A 20,152-nucleotide genomic window follows, 5' to 3' on the forward strand; every position below is an offset into this window, starting at 1 on the left:
CAGCTAACCACTAGCAGCTAGCAGCTAACAGCTAACCACTAGCAGCTAACAGCTAGCAGCTAGCAGCTAACAGCTAACCACTAGCAGCTAACAGCTAACCACTAGCAGCTAACAGCTAACAGCTAGCAGCTAACAGCTAGCAGCTAACAGCTAGCAGCTAACAGCTAGCAGCTAGCAGCTAGCAGACCCGGTACTGCAGCTTCAGACAACTGAAGTTGCGGAACCATCAGCCGGAACCGGAAATAACCAGCACGAGCCTGAGTATCGATCAGAACCGGGAAACCTGATCAGAGATCAGCAGCTGATCGATCACTGACGAGGAGCACGGAGCGCGTGTGCGTTTGCGCGTGCCTGCGCGTGTGTGTGTGCGTGTATGTGGTCACTCATCAAACAACAATAAAATCATCAGATATTAAAGGTCACATATTATACTCCATTTAAACTAGTTATTATAGGTCTCAGACACCTCCAAACCATGTCTCTGAAGTTTTCTTTCAAAAAACAATCAGATCATGCATTCCAGCATGTCTCTATAACCTCTGTTTCAGCCCATTTCCAAAAGTGCTGATTTCTGTGTCTGTAGCCTCTGTCTCCTCCCACTCTGCTCTGATTGGTCAGCGTTTTCTGTCAATCAAACGTCCTCAACAACAACAGCGTCACCCTCCCCGCCCCCCTCGCGGCCTGAGAGCAGGGAGAGAGAGGAGCTAGAATAGAGTTTATAAACCACTTTAAAGTTTATAAACCAGAAACTTCACCCAGCGCACGTTACCGGAGGAATCTGATCAGAAATCGGCGACACATGATGAACATCTGCGGTCCAGATTCCAGGTTTTCCTGACGGTTTCTCTCAGGTAAATAATGCTGTTTATATCTCTGTTAGTTAGCTCAGTGTTTACCTCATGCATCAACTCTGTAAACCGTAAACATACACTCTGTTTTACGTCTGTCTTTACAGATCCATCTGTGAGAAATGACCGACAGAATCATCCCAGAGGAGAGCAGACAGCTGAGAGCAGACAGCTGAGAGCAGATAGCTGAGAGCAGACAGCTGAGAGCAGACAGCTGAGAGCAGACAGCTGAGAGCAGATAGCTGAGAGCAGATAGCTGAGAGCAGATAGCTGAGAGCAGACAGCTGAGAGCAGACAGCTGAGAGCAGATAGCTGAGAGCAGATAGCTGAGAGCAGACAGCTGAGAGCAGACAGCTGAGAGCAGATAGCTGAGAGCAGATAGCTGAGAGCAGATAGCTGAGAGCAGACAGCTGTGAGCAGACAGCTGAGAGCAGACAGCTGAGAGCAGACAGCTGAGAGCAGATAGCTGAGAGCAGACAGCTGAGAGCAGATAGCTGAGAGCAGACAGCTGAGAGCAGATAGCTGAGAGCAGACAGCTGTGAGCAGACAGCTGAGAGCAGACAGCTGAGAGCAGATAGCTGAGAGCAGATAGCTGAGAGCAGACAGCTGAGAGCAGATGGCTCTGTTTACATGGAGATACAGAGCTAACCCGGTAGCATGTAGCTAACCCGTTAGCATGTAGCTACATGCTAACGGGTTAGCTACATGCTACCGCTATGACACGGTGTGTAAACACAGCGACCATCAGGGTGGAAAATAGAAGATGTGAAACAGTAGTCAGTTAATTATTTCTGCTAAAAGATAAATGTATGGAAGATCAGAGTAATGGTATATTATTTACAGTAGTAGCTGTCTCTGTGTTACCATGACTACAGACCACCGGAGCTTAGCTTACCATAGTTTACCAGAGCTGAAGACTTTCTCCTGTACCATGTTAACATAACTAACTAACAGGTGAGATGATTACAAATGCTGTGAATAATTAATATTGTCATCTGTCAACTCAAATAAAGTTTGACTGTGAAACAGAAATGTGTTGTGTTGCTTACAAGTCACTATTTACTACCTGTACTCTGCTACATGCATGACATCAAATATATATAATATATAAATATCATCTGTTTAAACAGTGTAATTACAGAAAGCCTTTGTGAAAGAACATGTTATATTTAGATGATGGGAGTACATGAAGCCTGTTCTGCTGGTTCTTGCAGACTAACTGTAGGAGCTACTTTGCTCAAGTTCGGTTGAGGAGGAGAGACAGTGACGCGCTGTGGGGCGGGGTCAGCTACTGAAGGTTCTCTCTGGTTCGACCAGGAAACCCTTACATGGCTTGCATTTCTCTAATGACGTCAAGATACAAGGAAAAAAGCGAATTTTTTTTCTGCACCCATTTCCGGACAAACGGAGCAGGAGAAAAAGAGAGAGGATGGTCTTTTATGATACTATGGTGGCCTGTAGACACACTGGGGACAGATATTGATGTTTAAAAGACATGGAAAAGTGCATTTTGCATAATAGGTGACCTTTAACAATAATAATTCATATTATCATTATTATCCTCCCACAGTGTCCCCGGGGTCTCAGGTTCCCTCCCACAGTCTAAAGACATGCAGGTTAGTGTGGGTTTACTCCGGGTTCTCAGGTTCCCTCCCACAGTCTAAAGACATGCAGGTTAGTGTGGGTTTACTCCGGTTCTCAGGTTTCCTCCCACAGTCTAAAGACATGCAGGTTAGTGTGGGTTTACTCCGGTTCTCAGGTTTCCTCCCACAGTCTAAAGACATGCAGGTTAGCGTGGGTTTACTCCGGGTTCTCAGGTTTCCTCCCACAGTCCAAAGACATGCAGGTTAGTGTGGGTTTACTCCGGTTCTCAGGTTTCCTCCCACAGTCTAAAGACATTCAGGTTAGCGTGGGTTTACTCCGGGTTCTCAGGTTTCCTCCCACAGTCTAAAGACATGCAGGTTAGCGTGGGTTTACTCTGGGTTCTCAGGTTTCCTCCCACAGTCTAAAGACATGCAGGTTAGCGTGGGTTTACTCAGGGTTCTCAGGTTTCCTCCCACAGTCCAAAGACATGCAGGTTAGTGTGAGTTTACTCTGGGTTCTCAGGTTTCCTCCCACAGTCTAAAGACATGCAGGTTAGTGTGGGTTTACTCCGGTTCTCAGGTTTCCTCCCACAGTCTAAAGACATGCAGGTTAGCGTGGGTTTACTCAGGGTTCTCAGGTTTCCTCCCACAGTCTAAAGACATGCAGGTTAGCGTGGGTTTACTCAGGGTTCTCAGGTTTCCTCCCACAGTCCAAAGACATGCAGGTTAGTGTGGGTTTACTCCGGTTCTCAGGTTTCCTCCCACAGTCTAAAGACATTCAGGTTAGCGTGGGTTTACTCCGGGTTCTCAGGTTTCCTCCCACAGTCTAAAGACATGCAGGTTAGCGTGGGTTTACTCTGGGTTCTCAGGTTTCCTCCCACAGTCTAAAGACATGCAGGTTAGCGTGGGTTTACTCAGGGTTCTCAGGTTTCCTCCCACAGTCCAAAGACATGCAGGTTAGTGTGAGTTTACTCTGGGTTCTCAGGTTTCCTCCCACAGTCTAAAGACATGCAGGTTAGTGTGGGTTTACTCCGGTTCTCAGGTTTCCTCCCACAGTCTAAAGACATGCAGGTTAGCGTGGGTTTACTCAGGGTTCTCAGGTTTCCTCCCACAGTCTAAAGACATGCAGGTTAGCGTGGGTTTACTCAGGGTTCTCAGGTTTCCTCCCACAGTCTAAAGACATGCAGGTTAGCGTGGGTTTACTCTGGGTTCTCAGGTTTCCTCCCACAGTCTAAAGACATGCAGGTTAGTGTGGGTTTACTCCGGTTCTCAGGTTTTCTCCAACAGTCTAGAGACATGCAGGTTAGCGTGGGTTTACTCAGGGTTCTCAGGTTTCCTCCCACAGTCTAAAGACATGCAGGTTAGCGTGGGTTTACTCTGGGTTCTCAGGTTTCCTCCCACAGTCTAAAGACATGCAGGTTAGTGTGGGTTTACTCCGGTTCTCAGGTTTCCTCCCACAGTCTAAAGACATGCAGGTTAGCGTGGGTTTACTCAGGATTCTCAGGTTTCCTCCCACAGTCCAAAGACATGCAGGTTAGCGTGGGTTTACTCAGGGTTCTCAGGTTTCCTCCCACAGTCCAAAGACATGCAGGTTAGCGTGGTTTTACTCCGGGTTCTCAGGTTTCATCCCACAGTCCAATGACATGCAGGTTAGCGTGGGTTTACTCCGGGTTCTCCGGTTTCCTCCCACAGTCTAAAGACATGCAGGTTAGCGTGGGTTTACTCCGGGTTCTCAGGTTTCCACCCACAGTTTAAACACATGCAGGTTAGCGTGGGTTTACTCCAGGTTCTCCGGTTTCCACCCACAGTCTAAAGACATGCAGGTTAGCGTGGGTTTACTCCAGGTTCTCCGGTTTCCTCCCACAGTCTAAAGACATGCAGGTTAGTGTGGGTTTACTCCGGGTTCTCAGGGTTTCATCCCACAGTCTAAAGACATGCAGTTTAGTGTGGGTTTACTCCGGTTCTAAGGTTTCCTCCCACAGTCTAAAGACATGCAGGTTAGTGTGGGTTTACTCCGGTTCTCAGGTTTCCTCCCACAGTCTAAAGACATGCAGGTTAGTGTGGGTTTACTCCGGGTTCTCAGGTTTCCACCCACAGTTTAAACACATGCAGGTTAGCGTGGGTTTACTCCAGGTTCTCCGGTTTCCACCCACAGTCTAAAGACATGCAGGTTAGCGTGGGTTTACTCCAGGTTCTCCGGTTTCCTCCCACAGTCTAAAGACATGCAGGTTAGTGTGGGTTTACTCCGGGTTCTCAGGTTTCATCCCACAGTCCAATGACATGCAGGTTAGTGTGGGTTTACTCCGGGTTCTCAGGTTTCCTCCCACAGTCTAAAGATATGCAGGTTAGTGTGGGTTTACTCTGGTTCTCAGGTTTCCTCCCACAGTCTAAAGACATGCAAGTTAGTGTGGGTTTACTCTGGTTCTCAGGTTTCATCCCACAGTCTAAAGACATGCAGGTTAGCGTGGGTTTACTCCGGGTTCTCCGGTTTCCTCCCACAGTCTAAAGACATGAAGGTTAGCGTGGGTTTACTCCGGGTTCTCAGGTTTCCACCCACAGTTTAAACACATGCAGGTTAGCGTGGGTTTACTCCAGGTTCTCCGGTTTCCACCCACAGTCTAAAGACATGCAGGTTAGCGTGGGTTTACTCCAGGTTCTCCGGTTTCCTCCCACAGTCTAAAGACATGCAGGTTAGTGTGGGTTTACTCCGGGTTCTCAGGGTTTCATCCCACAGTCTAAAGACATGCAGGTTAGTGTGGGTTTACTCCGGTTCTAAGGTTTCCTCCCACAGTCTAAAGACATGCAGGTTAGTGTGGGTTTACTCCGGGTTCTCAGGTTTCCTCTCACAGTCTAAAGACATGCAGGTTAGTGTGGATTTACTCCGGTTCTCAGGTTTCCTCCCACAGTCTAAAGACATGAAGGTTATTGTGGGTTTACTCTGGGTTCTCCGGTTTCCTCCCACAGTCTAAAGACATGCAGGTTAGCATGGGTTTACTCCGGGTTCTCCGGTTCCCTCCCACAATCTAAAGACATGCAGGTTAGCGTGGTTTTACTCCGGATTCTCCGGTTTCCTCCCACAGTCTAAAGACATGCAGGTTAGCGTGGGTTTACTCCGGGTTCTCAGGTTTCCTCCCACAGTCCAAAGACATGCAGGTTAGCGTGGGTTTACTCCTGGTTCTCCGGTTTCCTCCCACAGTCTAAAGACATGCAGGTTAGCGTGGGTTTACTCCGGGTTCTCCGGTTTCCTCCCACAGTCTAAAGACATGCAGGTTAGCGTGGGTTTACTCCGGGATCTCAGGTTTCCACCCACAGTTTAAACACATGCAGGTTAGCGTGGGTTTACTCCGGGTTCTCAGGTTTCCACCCACAGTTTAAACACATGCAGGTTAGCGTGGGTTTACTCCAGGTTCTCCGGTTTCCACCCACAGTCTAAAGACATGCAGGTTAGCGTGGGTTTACTCCGGGTTCTCCGGTTTCCTCCCACAGTCTAAAGACATGCAGGTTAGTGTGGGTTTACTCCGGGTTCTCAGGGTTTCATCCCACAGTCTAAAGACATGCAGGTTATTGTGGGTTTACTCCGAGTTCTCAGGTTTCCTCCCACAGTCTAAAGACATGCAGGTTAGTGTGGGTTTACTCCGAGTTCTCAGGTTTCATCCCACAGTCTAAAGACATGCAGGTTAGCGTGGGTTTACTCCGGGTTCTCAGGTTTCCTCCCACAGTCCAAAGACATGCAGGTTAGCGTGGTTTTACTCCGGGTTCTCAGGTTTCATCCCACAGTCTAAAGACATGCAGGTTAGCGTGGGTTTACTCCGGGTTCTCAGGTTTCCTCCCACAGTCCAAAGACATGCAGGTTAGCGTGGTTTTACTCCGGGTTCTCAGGTTTCATCCCACAGTCCAAAGACATGTAGGTTAGTGTGGGTTTACTCCGGGTTCTCAGGTTTCCTCCCACAGTCCAAAGACATGCAGGTTAGCGTGGATTTACTCCTGGTTCTCCGGTTTCCTCCCACAGTCTAAAGACATGCAGGTTAGCGTGGGTTTACTCCGGGTTCTCAGGTTTCCACCCACAGTTTAAACACATGCAGGTTAGCGTGGGTTTACTCCGGGTTCTCCGGTTTCCTCCCACAGTCTAAAGACATGCAGGTTAGTGTGGGTTTACTCAGGGTTCTCAGGTTTCCTCCCACAGTCTAAAGACATGCAGGTTAGTGTGGGTTTACTCCGGTTCTCAGGTTTCCTCCCACAGTCCAAAGACATTCAGGTTAGCGTGGGTTTACTCCGGGTTCTCAGGTTTCCTCCCACAGTCCAAAGACATGCAGGTTAGTGTGGGTTTACTCCGGTTCTCAGGTTTCCTCCCACAGTCTAAAGATATGCAGGTTAGTATGGGTTTACTCTGGTTCTCAGGTTTCCTCCCACAGTCCAAAGACATGCAGGTTAGTGTGGGTTTACTCTGGTTCTCAGGTTTCATCCCACAGTCTAAAGACATGCAGGTTAGCGTGGGTTTACTCCGGGTTCTCAGGTTTCCTCCCACAGTCTAAAGACATGCATGTTAGCGTGGGTTTACTCCGGTTCTAAGGTTTCTTTTCACAGTCCAAAGACATGCAGGTTAGCGTGGTTTTACTCCGGGTTCTCAGGTTTCATCCCACAGTCCAAAGACATGCAGGTTAGTGTGGGTTTACTCCGGGTTCTCAGGTTTCCTCCCATAGTCCAAAGACATGCAGATTAGCGTGGGTTTACTCCGGGTTTTCAGGAATCATCTCACAGTCCAAAGACATGCAGGTTAGCGTGGGTTTACTCTGGTTCTCAGGTTTCCTCCCACAGTCTAAAGACATGCAGGTTAGTGTGGGTTTACTCCGGGTTCTCAGGTTTCCTCTCACAGTCTAAAGACATGCAGGTTAGTGTGGGTTTACTCCGGTTCTCAGGTTTCCTCCCACAGTCTAAAGACATGCAGGTTAGTGTGGGTTTACTCCGGGTTCTCAGGTTTCCTCCCACAGTCTAAAGACATGCAGGTTAGCGTGGGTTAACGCCGGGTTCTCCGGTTTCCACCCACAGTCTAAAGACATGCAGGTTAGCGTGGGTTTACTCCGGGTTCTCAGGTTTCCTCCCACAGTCCAAAGACATGCAGGTTAGCGTGGGTTTACTTCTGGTTCTCCGGTTTCCTCCCACAGTCTAAAGACATGCAGGTTAGCGTGGGTTTACTCCGGGTTCTCCGGTTTCCTCCCACAGTCTAAAGACATGCAGGTTAGCGTGGGTTTACTCCGGGTTCTCAGGTTTCCACCCACAGTTTAAACACATGCAGGTTAGCGTGGGTTTACTCCAGGTTCTCCGGTTTCCACCCACAGTCTAAAGACATGCAGGTTAGCGTGGGTTTACTCCGGGTTCTCCGGTTTCCTTCCACAGTCTAAAGACATGCAGGTTAGTGTGGGTTTACTCCGGGTTCTCAGGGTTTCATCCCACAGTCTAAAGACATGCAGGTTAGTGTGGGTTTACTCCGAGTTCTCAGGTTTCCTCCCACAGTCTAAAGACATGCAGGTTAGTGTGGGTTTACTCCGGTTCTCAGGTTTCCTCCCACAGTCTAAAGACATGCAGGTTAGTGTGGGTTTACTCCGGGTTCTCAGGTTTCCTCTCACAGTCTAAAGACATGCAGGTTAGTGTGGGTTTACTCCGGTTCTCAGGTTTCCTCCCACAGTCTAAAGACATGCAGGTTAGTGTGGGTTTACTCCGGGTTCTCAGGTTTCCTCCCACAGTCTAAAGACATGCAGGTTAGCGTGGGTTAACTCCGGGTTCTCCGGTTTCCACCCACAGTCTAAAGACATGCAGGTTAGCGTGGGTTTACTCCTGGTTCTCCGGTTTCCTCCCACAGTCTAAAGACATGCAGGTTAGCGTGGGTTTACTCCGGGTTCTCCGGTTTCCTCCCACAGTCTAAAGACATGCAGGTTAGCGTGGGTTTACTCCGGGTTCTCAGGTTTCCACCCACAGTTTAAACACATGCAGGTTAGCGTGGGTTTACTCCGGGTTCTCAGGTTTCCACCCACAGTTTAAACACATGCAGGTTAGCGTGGGTTTACTCCGGGTTCTCCGGTTTCCACCCACAGTCTAAAGACATGCAGGTTAGCGTGGGTTTACTCCGGGTTCTCCGGTTTCCTCCCACAGTCTAAAGACATGCAGGTTAGTGTGGGTTTACTCCGGGTTCTCAGGGTTTCATCCCACAGTCTAAAGACATGCAGGTTATTGTGGGTTTACTCCGAGTTCTCAGGTTTCCTCCCACAGTCTAAAGACATGCAGGTTAGTGTGGGTTTACTCCGAGTTCTCAGGTTTCATCCCACAGTCTAAAGACATGCAGGTTAGCGTGGGTTTACTCCGGGTTCTCAGGTTTCCTCCCACAGTCCAAAGACATGCAGGTTAGCGTGGTTTTACTCCGGGTTCTCAGGTTTCATCCCACAGTCCAAAGACATGTAGGTTAGTGTGGGTTTACTCCGGGTTCTCAGGTTTCCTCCCACAGTCCAAAGACATGCAGGTTAGCGTGGATTTACTCCTGGTTCTCCGGTTTCCTCCCACAGTCTAAAGACATGCAGGTTAGCGTGGGTTTACTCCGGGTTCTCAGGTTTTCACCCACAGTTTAAACACAAGCAGGTTAGCGTGGGTTTACTCCGGGTTCTCCGGTTTCCTCCCACAGTCTAAAGACATGCAGGTTAGTGTGGGTTTACTCAGGGTTCTCAGGTTTCCTCCCACAGTCTAAAGACATGCAGGTTAGTGTGGGTTTACTCCGGTTCTCAGGTTTCCTCCCACAGTCCAAAGACATTCAGGTTAGCGTGGGTTTACTCCGGGTTCTCAGGTTTCCTCCCACAGTCCAAAGACATGCAGGTTAGTGTGGGTTTACTCCGGTTCTCAGGTTTCCTCCCACAGTCTAAAGATATGCAGGTTAGTATGGGTTTACTCTGGTTCTCAGGTTTCCTCCCACAGTCTAAAGACATGCAAGTTAGTGTGGGTTTACTCTGGTTCTCAGGTTTCATCCCACAGTCTAAAGACATGCAGGTTAGCGTGGGTTTACTCCGGGTTCTCAGGTTTCCTCCCACAGTCTAAAGACATGCATGTTAACGTGGGTTTACTCCGGTTCTAAGGTTTCTTTTCACAGTCCAAAGACATGCAGGTTAGCGTGGTTTTACTCCGGGTTCTCAGGTTTCATCCCACAGTCCAAAGACATGCAGGTTAGTGTGGGTTTACTCCGGGTTCTCAGGTTTCCTCCCATAGTCCAAAGACATGCAGGTTAGCGTGGGTTTACTCCGGGTTTTCAGGAATCATCCCACAGTCCAAAGACATGCACGTTAGCGTGGGTTTACTCTGGTTCTCAGGTTTCCTCCCACAGTCTAAAGACATGCAGGTTAGTGTGGGTTTACTCCGGGTTCTCAGGTTTCCTCTCACAGTCTAAAGACATGCAGGTTAGTGTGGGTTTACTCCGGTTCTCAGGTTTCCTCCCACAGTCTAAAGACATGCAGGTTAGTGTGGGTTTACTCCGGGTTCTCAGGTTTCCTCCCACAGTCTAAAGACATGCAGGTTAGCGTGGGTTAACTCCGGGTTCTCCGGTTTCCACCCACAGTCTAAAGACATGCAGGTTAGCGTGGGTTTACTCCGGGTTCTCAGGTTTCCTCCCATAGTCCAAAGACATGCAGGTTAGCGTGGGTTTACTCCGGGTTTTCAGGAATCATCCCACAGTCCAAAGACATGCAGGTTAGCGTGGGTTTACTCTGGTTCTCAGGTTTCCTCCCACAGTCTAAAGACATGCAGGTTAGTGTGGGTTTACTCCGGGTTCTCAGGTTTCCTCTCACAGTCTAAAGACATGCAGGTTAGTGTGGGTTTACTCCGGTTCTCAGGTTTCCTCCCACAGTCTAAAGACATGCAGGTTAGTGTGGGTTTACTCCGGGTTCTCAGGTTTCCTCCCACAGTCTAAAGACATGCAGGTTAGCGTGGGTTAACTCCGGGTTCTCCGGTTTCCACCCACAGTCTAAAGACATGCAGGTTAGCGTGGGTTTACTCCGGGTTCTCAGGTTTCCTCCCACAGTCCAAAGACATGCAGGTTAGCGTGGGTTTACTTCTGGTTCTCCGGTTTCCTCCCACAGTCTAAAGACATGCAGGTTAGCGTGGGTTTACTCCGGGTTCTCCGGTTTCCTCCCACAGTCTAAAGACATGCAGGTTAGCGTGGGTTTACTCCGGGTTCTCAGGTTTCCACCCACAGTTTAAACACATGCAGGTTAGCGTGGGTTTACTCCAGGTTCTCCGGTTTCCACCCACAGTCTAAAGACATGCAGGTTAGCGTGGGTTTACTCCGGGTTCTCCGGTTTCCTCCCACAGTCTAAAGACATGCAGGTTAGTGTGGGTTTACTCCGGGTTCTCAGGGTTTCATCCCACAGTCTAAAGACATGCAGGTTAGTGTGGGTTTACTCCGAGTTCTCAAGTTTCCTCCCACAGTCTAAAGACATGCAGGTTAGTGTGGGTTTACTCCGAGTTCTCAGGTTTCATCCCACAGTCTAAAGACATGCAGGTTAGCGTGGGTTTACTCCGGGTTCTCAGGTTTCCTCCCACAGTCCAAAGACATGCAGGTTAGCGTGGTTTTACTCCGGGTTCTCAGGTTTCATCCCACAGTCTAAAGACATGCAGGTTAGCGTGGGTTTACTCCGGGTTCTCAGGTTTCCTCCCACAGTCCAAAGACATGCAGGTTAGCGTGGTTTTACTCCGGGTTCTCAGGTTTCATCCCACAGTCCAAAGACATGTAGGTTAGTGTGGGTTTACTCCGGGTTCTCAGGTTTCCTCCCACAGTCCAAAGACATGCAGGTTAGCGTGGATTTACTCCTGGTTCTCCGGTTTCCTCCCACAGTCTAAAGACATGCAGGTTAGCGTGGGTTTACTCCGGGTTCTCAGGTTTCCACCCACAGTTTAAACACATGCAGGTTAGCGTGGGTTTACTCCGGGTTCTCCGGTTTCCTCCCACAGTCTAAAGACATGCAGGTTAGTGTGGGTTTACTCAGGGTTCTCAGGTTTCCTCCCACAGTCTAAAGACATGCAGGTTAGTGTGGGTTTACTCCGGTTCTCAGGTTTCCTCCCACAGTCCAAAGACATTCAGGTTAGCGTGGGTTTACTCCGGGTTCTCAGGTTTCCTCCCACAGTCCAAAGACATGCAGGTTAGTGTGGGTTTACTCCGGTTCTCAGGTTTCCTCCCACAGTCTAAAGACATGCAGGTTAGTGTGGGTTTACTCCGGGTTCTCAGGTTTCCTCCCACAGTCTAAAGACATGCAGGTTAGCGTGGGTTAACTCCGGGTTCTCCGGTTTCCACCCACAGTCTAAAGACATGCAGGTTAGCGTGGGTTTACTCCTGGTTCTCCGGTTTCCTCCCACAGTCTAAAGACATGCAGGTTAGCGTGGGTTTACTCCGGGTTCTCCGGTTTCCTCCCACAGTCTAAAGACATGCAGGTTAGCGTGGGTTTACTCCGGGTTCTCAGGTTTCCACCCACAGTTTAAACACATGCAGGTTAGCGTGGGTTTACTCCGGGTTCTCAGGTTTCCACCCACAGTTTAAACACATGCAGGTTAGCGTGGGTTTACTCCGGGTTCTCCGGTTTCCACCCACAGTCTAAAGACATGCAGGTTAGCGTGGGTTTACTCCGGGTTCTCCGGTTTCCTCCCACAGTCTAAAGACATGCAGGTTAGTGTGGGTTTACTCCGGGTTCTCAGGGTTTCATCCCACAGTCTAAAGACATGCAGGTTATTGTGGGTTTACTCCGAGTTCTCAGGTTTCCTCCCACAGTCTAAAGACATGCAGGTTAGTGTGGGTTTACTCCGAGTTCTCAGGTTTCATCCCACAGTCTAAAGACATGCAGGTTAGCGTGGGTTTACTCCGGGTTCTCAGGTTTCCTCCCACAGTCCAAAGACATGCAGGTTAGCGTGGTTTTACTCCGGGTTCTCAGGTTTCATCCCACAGTCCAAAGACATGTAGGTTAGTGTGGGTTTACTCCGGGTTCTCAGGTTTCCTCCCACAGTCCAAAGACATGCAGGTTAGCGTGGATTTACTCCTGGTTCTCCGGTTTCCTCCCACAGTCTAAAGACATGCAGGTTAGCGTGGGTTTACTCCGGGTTCTCAGGTTTTCACCCACAGTTTAAACACAAGCAGGTTAGCGTGGGTTTACTCCGGGTTCTCCGGTTTCCTCCCACAGTCTAAAGACATGCAGGTTAGTGTGGGTTTACTCAGGGTTCTCAGGTTTCCTCCCACAGTCTAAAGACATGCAGGTTAGTGTGGGTTTACTCCGGTTCTCAGGTTTCCTCCCACAGTCCAAAGACATTCAGGTTAGCGTGGGTTTACTCCGGGTTCTCAGGTTTCCTCCCACAGTCCAAAGACATGCAGGTTAGTGTGGGTTTACTCCGGTTCTCAGGTTTCCTCCCACAGTCTAAAGATATGCAGGTTAGTATGGGTTTACTCTGGTTCTCAGGTTTCCTCCCACAGTCTAAAGACATGCAAGTTAGTGTGGGTTTACTCTGGTTCTCAGGTTTCATCCCACAGTCTAAAGACATGCAGGTTAGCGTGGGTTTACTCCGGGTTCTCAGGTTTCCTCCCACAGTCTAAAGACATGCATGTTAACGTGGGTTTACTCCGGTTCTAAGGTTTCTTTTCACAGTCCAAAGACATGCAGGTTAGCGTGGTTTTACTCCGGGTTCTCAGGTTTCATCCCACAGTCCAAAGACATGCAGGTTAGTTTGGGTTTACTCCGGGTTCTCAGGTTTCCTCCAATAGTCCAAAGACATGCAGGTTAGCGTGGGTTTACTCCGGGTTTTCAGGAATCATCCCACAGTCCAAAGACATGCAGGTTAGCGTGGGTTTACTCTGGTTCTCAGGTTTCCTCCCACAGTCTAAAGACATGCAGGTTAGTGTGGGTTTACTCCGGGTTCTCAGGTTTCCTCTCACAGTCTAAAGACATGCAGGTTAGTGTGGGTTTACTCCGGTTCTCAGGTTTCCTCCCACAGTCTAAAGACATGCAGGTTAGTGTGGGTTTACTCCGGGTTCTCAGGTTTCCTCCCACAGTCTAAAGACATGCAGGTTAGCGTGGGTTAACTCCGGGTTCTCCGGTTTCCACCCACAGTCTAAAGACATGCAGGTTAGCGTGGGTTTACTCCGGGTTCTCAGGTTTCCTCCCATAGTCCAAAGACATGCAGGTTAGCGTGGGTTTACTCCGGGTTTTCAGGAATCATCCCACAGTCCAAAGACATGCAGGTTAGCGTGGGTTTACTCTGGTTCTCAGGTTTCCTCCCACAGTCTAAAGACATGCAGGTTAGTGTGGGTTTACTCCGGGTTCTCAGGTTTCCTCTCACAGTCTAAAGACATGCAGGTTAGTGTGGGTTTACTCCGGTTCTCAGGTTTCCTCCCACAGTCTAAAGACATGCAGGTTAGTGTGGGTTTACTCCGGGTTCTCAGGTTTCCTCCCACAGTCTAAAGACATGCAGGTTAGCGTGGGTTAACTCCGGGTTCTCCGGTTTCCACCCACAGTCTAAAGACATGCAGGTTAGCGTGGGTTTACTCCGGGTTCTCAGGTTTCCTCCCACAGTCCAAAGACATGCAGGTTAGCGTGGGTTTACTTCTGGTTCTCCGGTTTCCTCCCACAGTCTAAAGACATGCAGGTTAGCGTGGGTTTACTCCGGGTTCTCCGGTTTCCTCCCACAGTCTAAAGACATGCAGGTTAGCGTGGGTTTACTCCGGGTTCTCAGGTTTCCACCCACAGTTTAAACACATGCAGGTTAGCGTGGGTTTACTCCAGGTTCTCCGGTTTCCACCCACAGTCTAAAGACATGCAGGTTAGCGTGGGTTTACTCCGGGTTCTCCGGTTTCCTCCCACAGTCTAAAGACATGCAGGTTAGTGTGGGTTTACTCCGGGTTCTCAGGGTTTCATCCCACAGTCTAAAGACATGCAGGTTAGTGTGGGTTTACTCCGAGTTCTCAGGTTTCCTCCCACAGTCTAAAGACATGCAGGTTAGTGTGGGTTTACTCCGAGTTCTCAGGTTTCATCCCACAGTCTAAAGACATGCAGGTTAGCGTGGGTTTACTCCGGGTTCTCAGGTTTCCTCCCACAGTCCAAAGACATGCAGGTTAGCGTGGTTTTACTCCGGGTTCTCAGGTTTCATCCCACAGTCTAAAGACATGCAGGTTAGCGTGGGTTTACTCCGGGTTCTCAGGTTTCCTCCCACAGTCCAAAGACATGCAGGTTAGCGTGGTTTTACTCCGGGTTCTCAGGTTTCATCCCACAGTCCAAAGACATGTAGGTTAGTGTGGGTTTACTCCGGGTTCTCAGGTTTCCTCCCACAGTCCAAAGACATGCAGGTTAGCGTGGATTTACTCCTGGTTCTCCGGTTTCCTCCCACAGTCTAAAGACATGCAGGTTAGCGTGGGTTTACTCCGGGTTCTCAGGTTTCCACCCACAGTTTAAACACATGCAGGTTAGCGTGGGTTTACTCCGGGTTCTCCGGTTTCCTCCCACAGTCTAAAGACATGCAGGTTAGTGTGGGTTTACTCAGGGTTCTCAGGTTTCCTCCCACAGTCTAAAGACATGCAGGTTAGTGTGGGTTTACTCCGGTTCTCAGGTTTCCTCCCACAGTCCAAAGACATTCAGGTTAGCGTGGGTTTACTCCGGGTTCTCAGGTTTCCTCCCACAGTCCAAAGACATGCAGGTTAGTGTGGGTTTACTCCGGTTCTCAGGTTTCCTCCCACAGTCTAAAGATATGCAGGTTAGTATGGGTTTACTCTGGTTCTCAGGTTTCTTCCCACAGTCTAAAGACATGCAAGTTAGTGTGGGTTTACTCTGGTTCTCAGGTTTCATCCCACAGTCTAAAGACATGCAGGTTAGCGTGGGTTTACTCCGGGTTCTCAGGTTTCCTCCCACAGTCTAAAGACATGCATGTTAGCGTGGGTTTACTCCGGTTCTAAGGTTTCTTTTCACAGTCCAAAGACATGCAGGTTAGCGTGGTTTTACTCCGGGTTCTCAGGTTTCATCCCACAGTCCAAAGACATGCAGGTTAGTGTGGGTTTACTCCGGGTTCTCAGGTTTCCTCCCACAGTCCAAAGACATGCAGGTTAGCGTGGGTTTACTCCGGGTTTTCAGGAATCATCCCACAGTCCAAAGACATGCAGGTTAGCGTGGGTTTACTCTGGCTCTCAGGTTTCCTCCCACAGTCTAAAGACATGCAGGTTAGTGTGGGTTTACTCCGGGTTCTCAGGTTTCCTCTCACAGTCTAAAGACATGCAGGTTAGTGTGGGTTTACTCCGGTTCTCAGGTTTCCTCCCACAGTCTAAAGACATGCAGGTTAGCGTGGGTTTACTCCGGGTTCTCAGGTTTCCTCCCACAGTCTAAAGACATGCAGGTTAGCGTGGGTTAACTCCGGGTTCTCCGGTTTCCACCCACAGTCTAAAGACATGCAGGTTAGCGTGGGTTTACTCCGGGTTCTCAGGTTTCCTCCCACAGTCCAAAGACATGCAGGTTAGCGTGGGTTTACTTCTGGTTCTCCGGTTTCCTCCCACAGTCTAAAGACATGCAGGTTAGCGTGGGTTTACTCCGGGTTCTCCGGTTTCCTCCCACAGTCTAAAGACATGCAGGTTAGCGTGGGTTTACTCCGGGTTCTCAGGTTTCCACCCACAGTTTAAACACATGCAGGTTAGCGTGGGTTTACTCCAGGTTCTCCGGTTTCCACCCACAGTCTAAAGACATGCAGGTTAGCGTGGGTTTACTCCGGGTTCTCCGGTTTCCTCCCACAGTCTAAAGACATGCAGGTTAGTGTGGGTTTACTCCGGGTTCTCAGGGTTTCATCCCACAGTCTAAAGACATGCAGGTTAGTGTGGGTTTACTCCGAGTTCTCAGGTTTCCTCCCACAGTCTAAAGACATGCAGGTTAGTGTGGGTTTACTCCGGTTCTCAGGTTTCCTCCCACAGTCTAAAGACATGCAGGTTAGTGTGGGTTTACTCCGGGTTCTCAGGTTTCCTCTCACAGTCTAAAGACATGCAGGTTAGTGTGGGTTTACTCCGGTTCTCAGGTTTCCTCCCACAGTCTAAAGACATGCAGGTTAGTGTGGGTTTACTCCGGGTTCTCAGGTTTCCTCCCACAGTCTAAAGACATGCAGGTTAGCGTGGGTTAACTCCGGGTTCTCCGGTTTCCACCCACAGTCTAAAGACATGCAGGTTAGCGTGGGTATACTCCGGGTTCTCCTGTTTCCTCCCACAGTCTAAAGACATGCAGGTTAGCGTGGGTTTACTCCGGGTTCTCAGGTTTCATCCCACAGTCTAAAGACATGCAGGTTAGCGTGGGTTTACTCCGGGTTCTCAGGTTTCCTCCCACAGTCCAAAGACATGCAGGTTAGCGTGGTTTTACTCCGGGTTCTCAGGTTTCATCCCACAGTCTAAAGACATGCAGGTTAGCGTGGGTTTACTCCGGGTTCTCAGGTTTCCTCCCACAGTCCAAAGACATGCAGGTTAGCGTGGTTTTACTCCGGGTTCTCAGGTTTCATCCCACAGTCCAAAGACATGTAGGTTAGTGTGGCTTTACTCCGGTTCTCAGGTTTCCTCCCACAGTCTAAAGACATGCAGGTTAGCGTGGTTTTACTCCGGGTTCTCAGGTTTCATCCCACAGTCCAAAGACATGCAGGTTAGTGTGGGTTTACTCCGGGTTCTCAGGTTTCCTCCCATAGTCCAAAGACATGCAGGTTAGCGTGGGTTTACTCTGGTTCTCAGGTTTCCTCCCACAGTCTAAAGACATGAAGGTTATTGTGGGTTTACTCCGGGTTCTCAGGTTTCATCCCACAGTCCAAAGACATGCAGGTTAGTGTGGGTTTACTCCGGGTTCTCAGGTTTCCTCCCATAGTCCAAAGACATGCAGGTTAGCGTGGGTTTACTCTGGTTCTCAGGTTTCCTCCCACAGTCTAAAGACATGCAGGTTAGTGTGGGTTTACTACGGGTTCTCAGGTTTCATCCAACAGTCTAAAGACATGCAGGTTGGTGTGGGTTTACTCCGGGTTCTCAGGTTTCCTCCCACAGTCTAAAGACATGCAGGGTAGGTTCATTGTTGACTCTAAATGTCCCGTAGGTGTGAATGGTGTCTGTCTCTCTGTGTCAGTCCTGTGATAGTCTGGAGACCTGTCCAGGATGAACTCCCCCGCCCTAACCCAAAGTCAGCTGGGATCAGACCCCCCTCCCCCCCCCCACCTGAACAGGATCAGAGGTTACAGATGATGATGGATCACATCACGAGGTGGTGTTGACTCATCTCTCCCCTCTGGGAGGAGCTACTGATACAGTGACTGAGTGACTCTACTGGGTTCTACTGGTGTTTACTGTCAATAATAATAATAATAATATAATTATAATAATAATAACTTATTCAGTGACTCCACTGGGTTCTACTGGTGTTTACTGTTTTCATTATAGAAGCTCCAGACGCTTGAAGGCCGCTATGTTCGCTATGTGGGTAATGTGAGACACTCAATCCCACCTCCCCCCCTCACCCCTCTCAACCCTCTCGCCCCCCGGCCGCCTCCAAAAACAAACATCCACACATGGAGCTCAGCTGGGGAGGGGGGGGGGGGTCTATAAAAGACTGGAGGAGCTGAGGAGGTCTGACTCTGAGACTGAACAGGCTGGACAGGATCTGAACTGGTGGATTCACAGGGACTCATTCACACCTCCAGGTGTGTATAGTGTCTCCTTCAGACCAGGTGTGTTTAGTGTCTCTCCAGGTGTGTTTAGTGTCTCCTTCAGACCAGGTGTGTTTAGTGTCTCCTTCAGACCAGGTGTGTTTAGTCTCTCCAGGTGTGTTTAGTGTCTCCTTCAGACCAGGTGTGTTTAGTGTCTCCTTCAGACCAAGTGTGTTTAGTGTCTCTCCAGGTGTGTATAGTGTCTCCTTCAGACCAGGTGTGTTTAGTGTCTCTCCAGGTGTGTTTAGTGTCTCCTTCAGACCAGGTGTGTTTAGTGTCTCCTTCAGACCAGGTGTGTTTAGTGTCTCTCCAGGTGTGTTTAGTGTGTCCTTCAGACCCGGTGTGTTTAGTGTCTCCTTCAGACCAGGTGTGTTTAGTGTCTCCTTCAGACCAAGTGTGTTTAGTGTCTCTCCAGGTGTGTTTAGTGTCTCCTTCAGACCAGGTGTGTATTGTGTCTCCTTCACACCAGGTGTGTATTGTGTCTCTCTAGGTGTGTCGCTGGTGTTGTCATGCCGTGGCTGCTGTCCTCTCAGGTGGAGCGTCTGTCTTCGTCTACGTCGCAGCGTCAGTGCGAGCGGACGGCGTTCTCCTTCTACTGCGCTGTGCGTGAACGGTTCCCGGTCTGGCTGCTGGAGGACATGCGCCGTATGGAGGTATTCAGCTGGGAGGACGGACGCCCGCGAGCCTTCCTGCCGTCTGAGGCGCTGCTGTACGCGCTCGTACACGACCACCAGGACTACGCACGCCACCTGCTGGACGAGTACTCGGTGGGCGCGCTCAGCCCGCCGCGCTGTAGCTTCTGCTGCGGCCGCGGTAGCGGCGGCGTGCCGCACCTCGCCGTGGCGGTGCGCTACAACCGCGTGTCGATCCTCGGCATGATGGTGGAGGCTCTGAAGGACTGCGACACGCAGAGTGTGCGGCGGGACTACCTGGACGGCCGCAGCGGCTGCTCGCACGTGTCGGACGCGGGAAAGACGGCAGTGCAGCTGGCGGTGGAGCTGTCACGGCCCGACTGTCTGTTGCTGCTGCTGGTTCACGGCGCACTCCCCACCGGCCTCGACGCCGCGCTGCAGCGACTCGTCGCCTCTGACACAACGGACCGACGCCACGTGCGGCGCTGCCTCGACTTCCTGCTGCTCTTCCTGCCCAAACCGCCGCCGCTTCGCTGCCTGCAGGACGAGCCGCGTCGATGGCAAAGCCTGCTGGGAAATGAAGTGTTCAGCTGGCTGTGCGGTCTGGCCCCGTCCCCCCTCCTGCTGCAGGCACTCAGGTGTTTGGCTCGGTCCGGCCCGGATCAGATCGCCGCGCTGCCCGACTTCCTGCAGCCGCACGGCTGGCGGTGACATCATCGGTCACCATGGAAACACTGCAAACACCTCAGGACTGCTGTGATTGGACGGTGTGTTGATGATGTAAATAAAGACTAAAACCTGATCACTGATCAGCGATCAATACCGACTCCCTCAGTCACCTGAGAACACCTGTTACACCTGTAACCTGTAAACCTGCTGTCTGTTCATATGAGCCGACAGGCTTTAGGACCCTGAGGAGACTGAAGGAGCAGCTGCTGTTAGTGATGTAATAATCTGATGATGATGTCACTGTTACCTGTACTGTCAGGTAATAACACAATATTTGACCTTTTAAATGTTCCAGATGACTTTATAGTTATTATATATATACGTGTATATATATATACACGTATATATATATTATTATATATTTTATTTATTATATATTATGTTTATTATATTATATTTATTCAATTATGTTTTATTTATTATATTTTATTATATTATATTATGTTTTATTATGTTTCAGTCTGTGTGTCGTGGATTCTTCGTTGTGTTTCAGCTGTAAATCTATAAACGTGTTTCTACCTCAGTGTCCAGGTGTGATTCATTATCCAGGTGTGATTCAGTGTCCAGGTGTGATTCATTATCCAGGTGTGATTCAGTGTCCAGGTGTGATTCATTATCCAGGTGTGATTCAGTGTCCAGGTGTGATTCATTA

At 49.7% G+C, this 20,152-nt stretch overlaps 1 protein-coding gene across 8 annotated transcripts; it reads left to right on the forward strand.

Moving 5' to 3' along the window:
• Window positions 1–301: 301 nt before the first annotated feature.
• On the forward strand, window positions 302–19,804 carry LOC141763678 (ankyrin repeat domain-containing protein 9-like). 8 transcript variants are annotated; one of them, XM_074628248.1, is made up of 4 exons: window positions 16,126–16,226; window positions 17,383–18,181; window positions 18,282–18,404; window positions 18,609–19,804. In XM_074628248.1, exon 4 carries the CDS (start codon window positions 18,649–18,651, stop codon window positions 19,480–19,482), a length of 834 nt encoding a protein of 277 aa, XP_074484349.1. In that variant the 5' UTR covers window positions 16,126–16,226; window positions 17,383–18,181; window positions 18,282–18,404; window positions 18,609–18,648; the 3' UTR covers window positions 19,483–19,804. The 8 variants fall into 8 exon arrangements, 7 of the variants coding, with proteins under 7 accessions (XP_074484355.1, XP_074484354.1, XP_074484349.1 ...); XM_074628254.1 differs by lacking the exons at window positions 16,126–16,226; window positions 17,383–18,181; window positions 18,282–18,404 and adding exons at window positions 302–412; window positions 2,377–2,464 and having other exon boundaries at window positions 18,630–19,804; XM_074628247.1 differs by having other exon boundaries at window positions 18,282–19,804.
• Window positions 19,805–20,152: the final 348 nt, after the last annotated feature.

The sequence above is a fragment of the Sebastes fasciatus genome, unplaced genomic scaffold, assembly GCF_043250625.1.
Source record: "Sebastes fasciatus isolate fSebFas1 unplaced genomic scaffold, fSebFas1.pri Scaffold_25, whole genome shotgun sequence".
NCBI classification, from domain to species: Eukaryota; Metazoa; Chordata; class Actinopteri; order Perciformes; family Sebastidae; genus Sebastes; species Sebastes fasciatus.

Excerpts from the sequence above, each read along its gene's own strand:
- LOC141763678 (XM_074628254.1), top strand. The coding sequence starts at position 18,649 with ATGCCGTGGCTGCTGTCCTCTCAGGTGGAGCGTCTGTCTTCGTCTACG.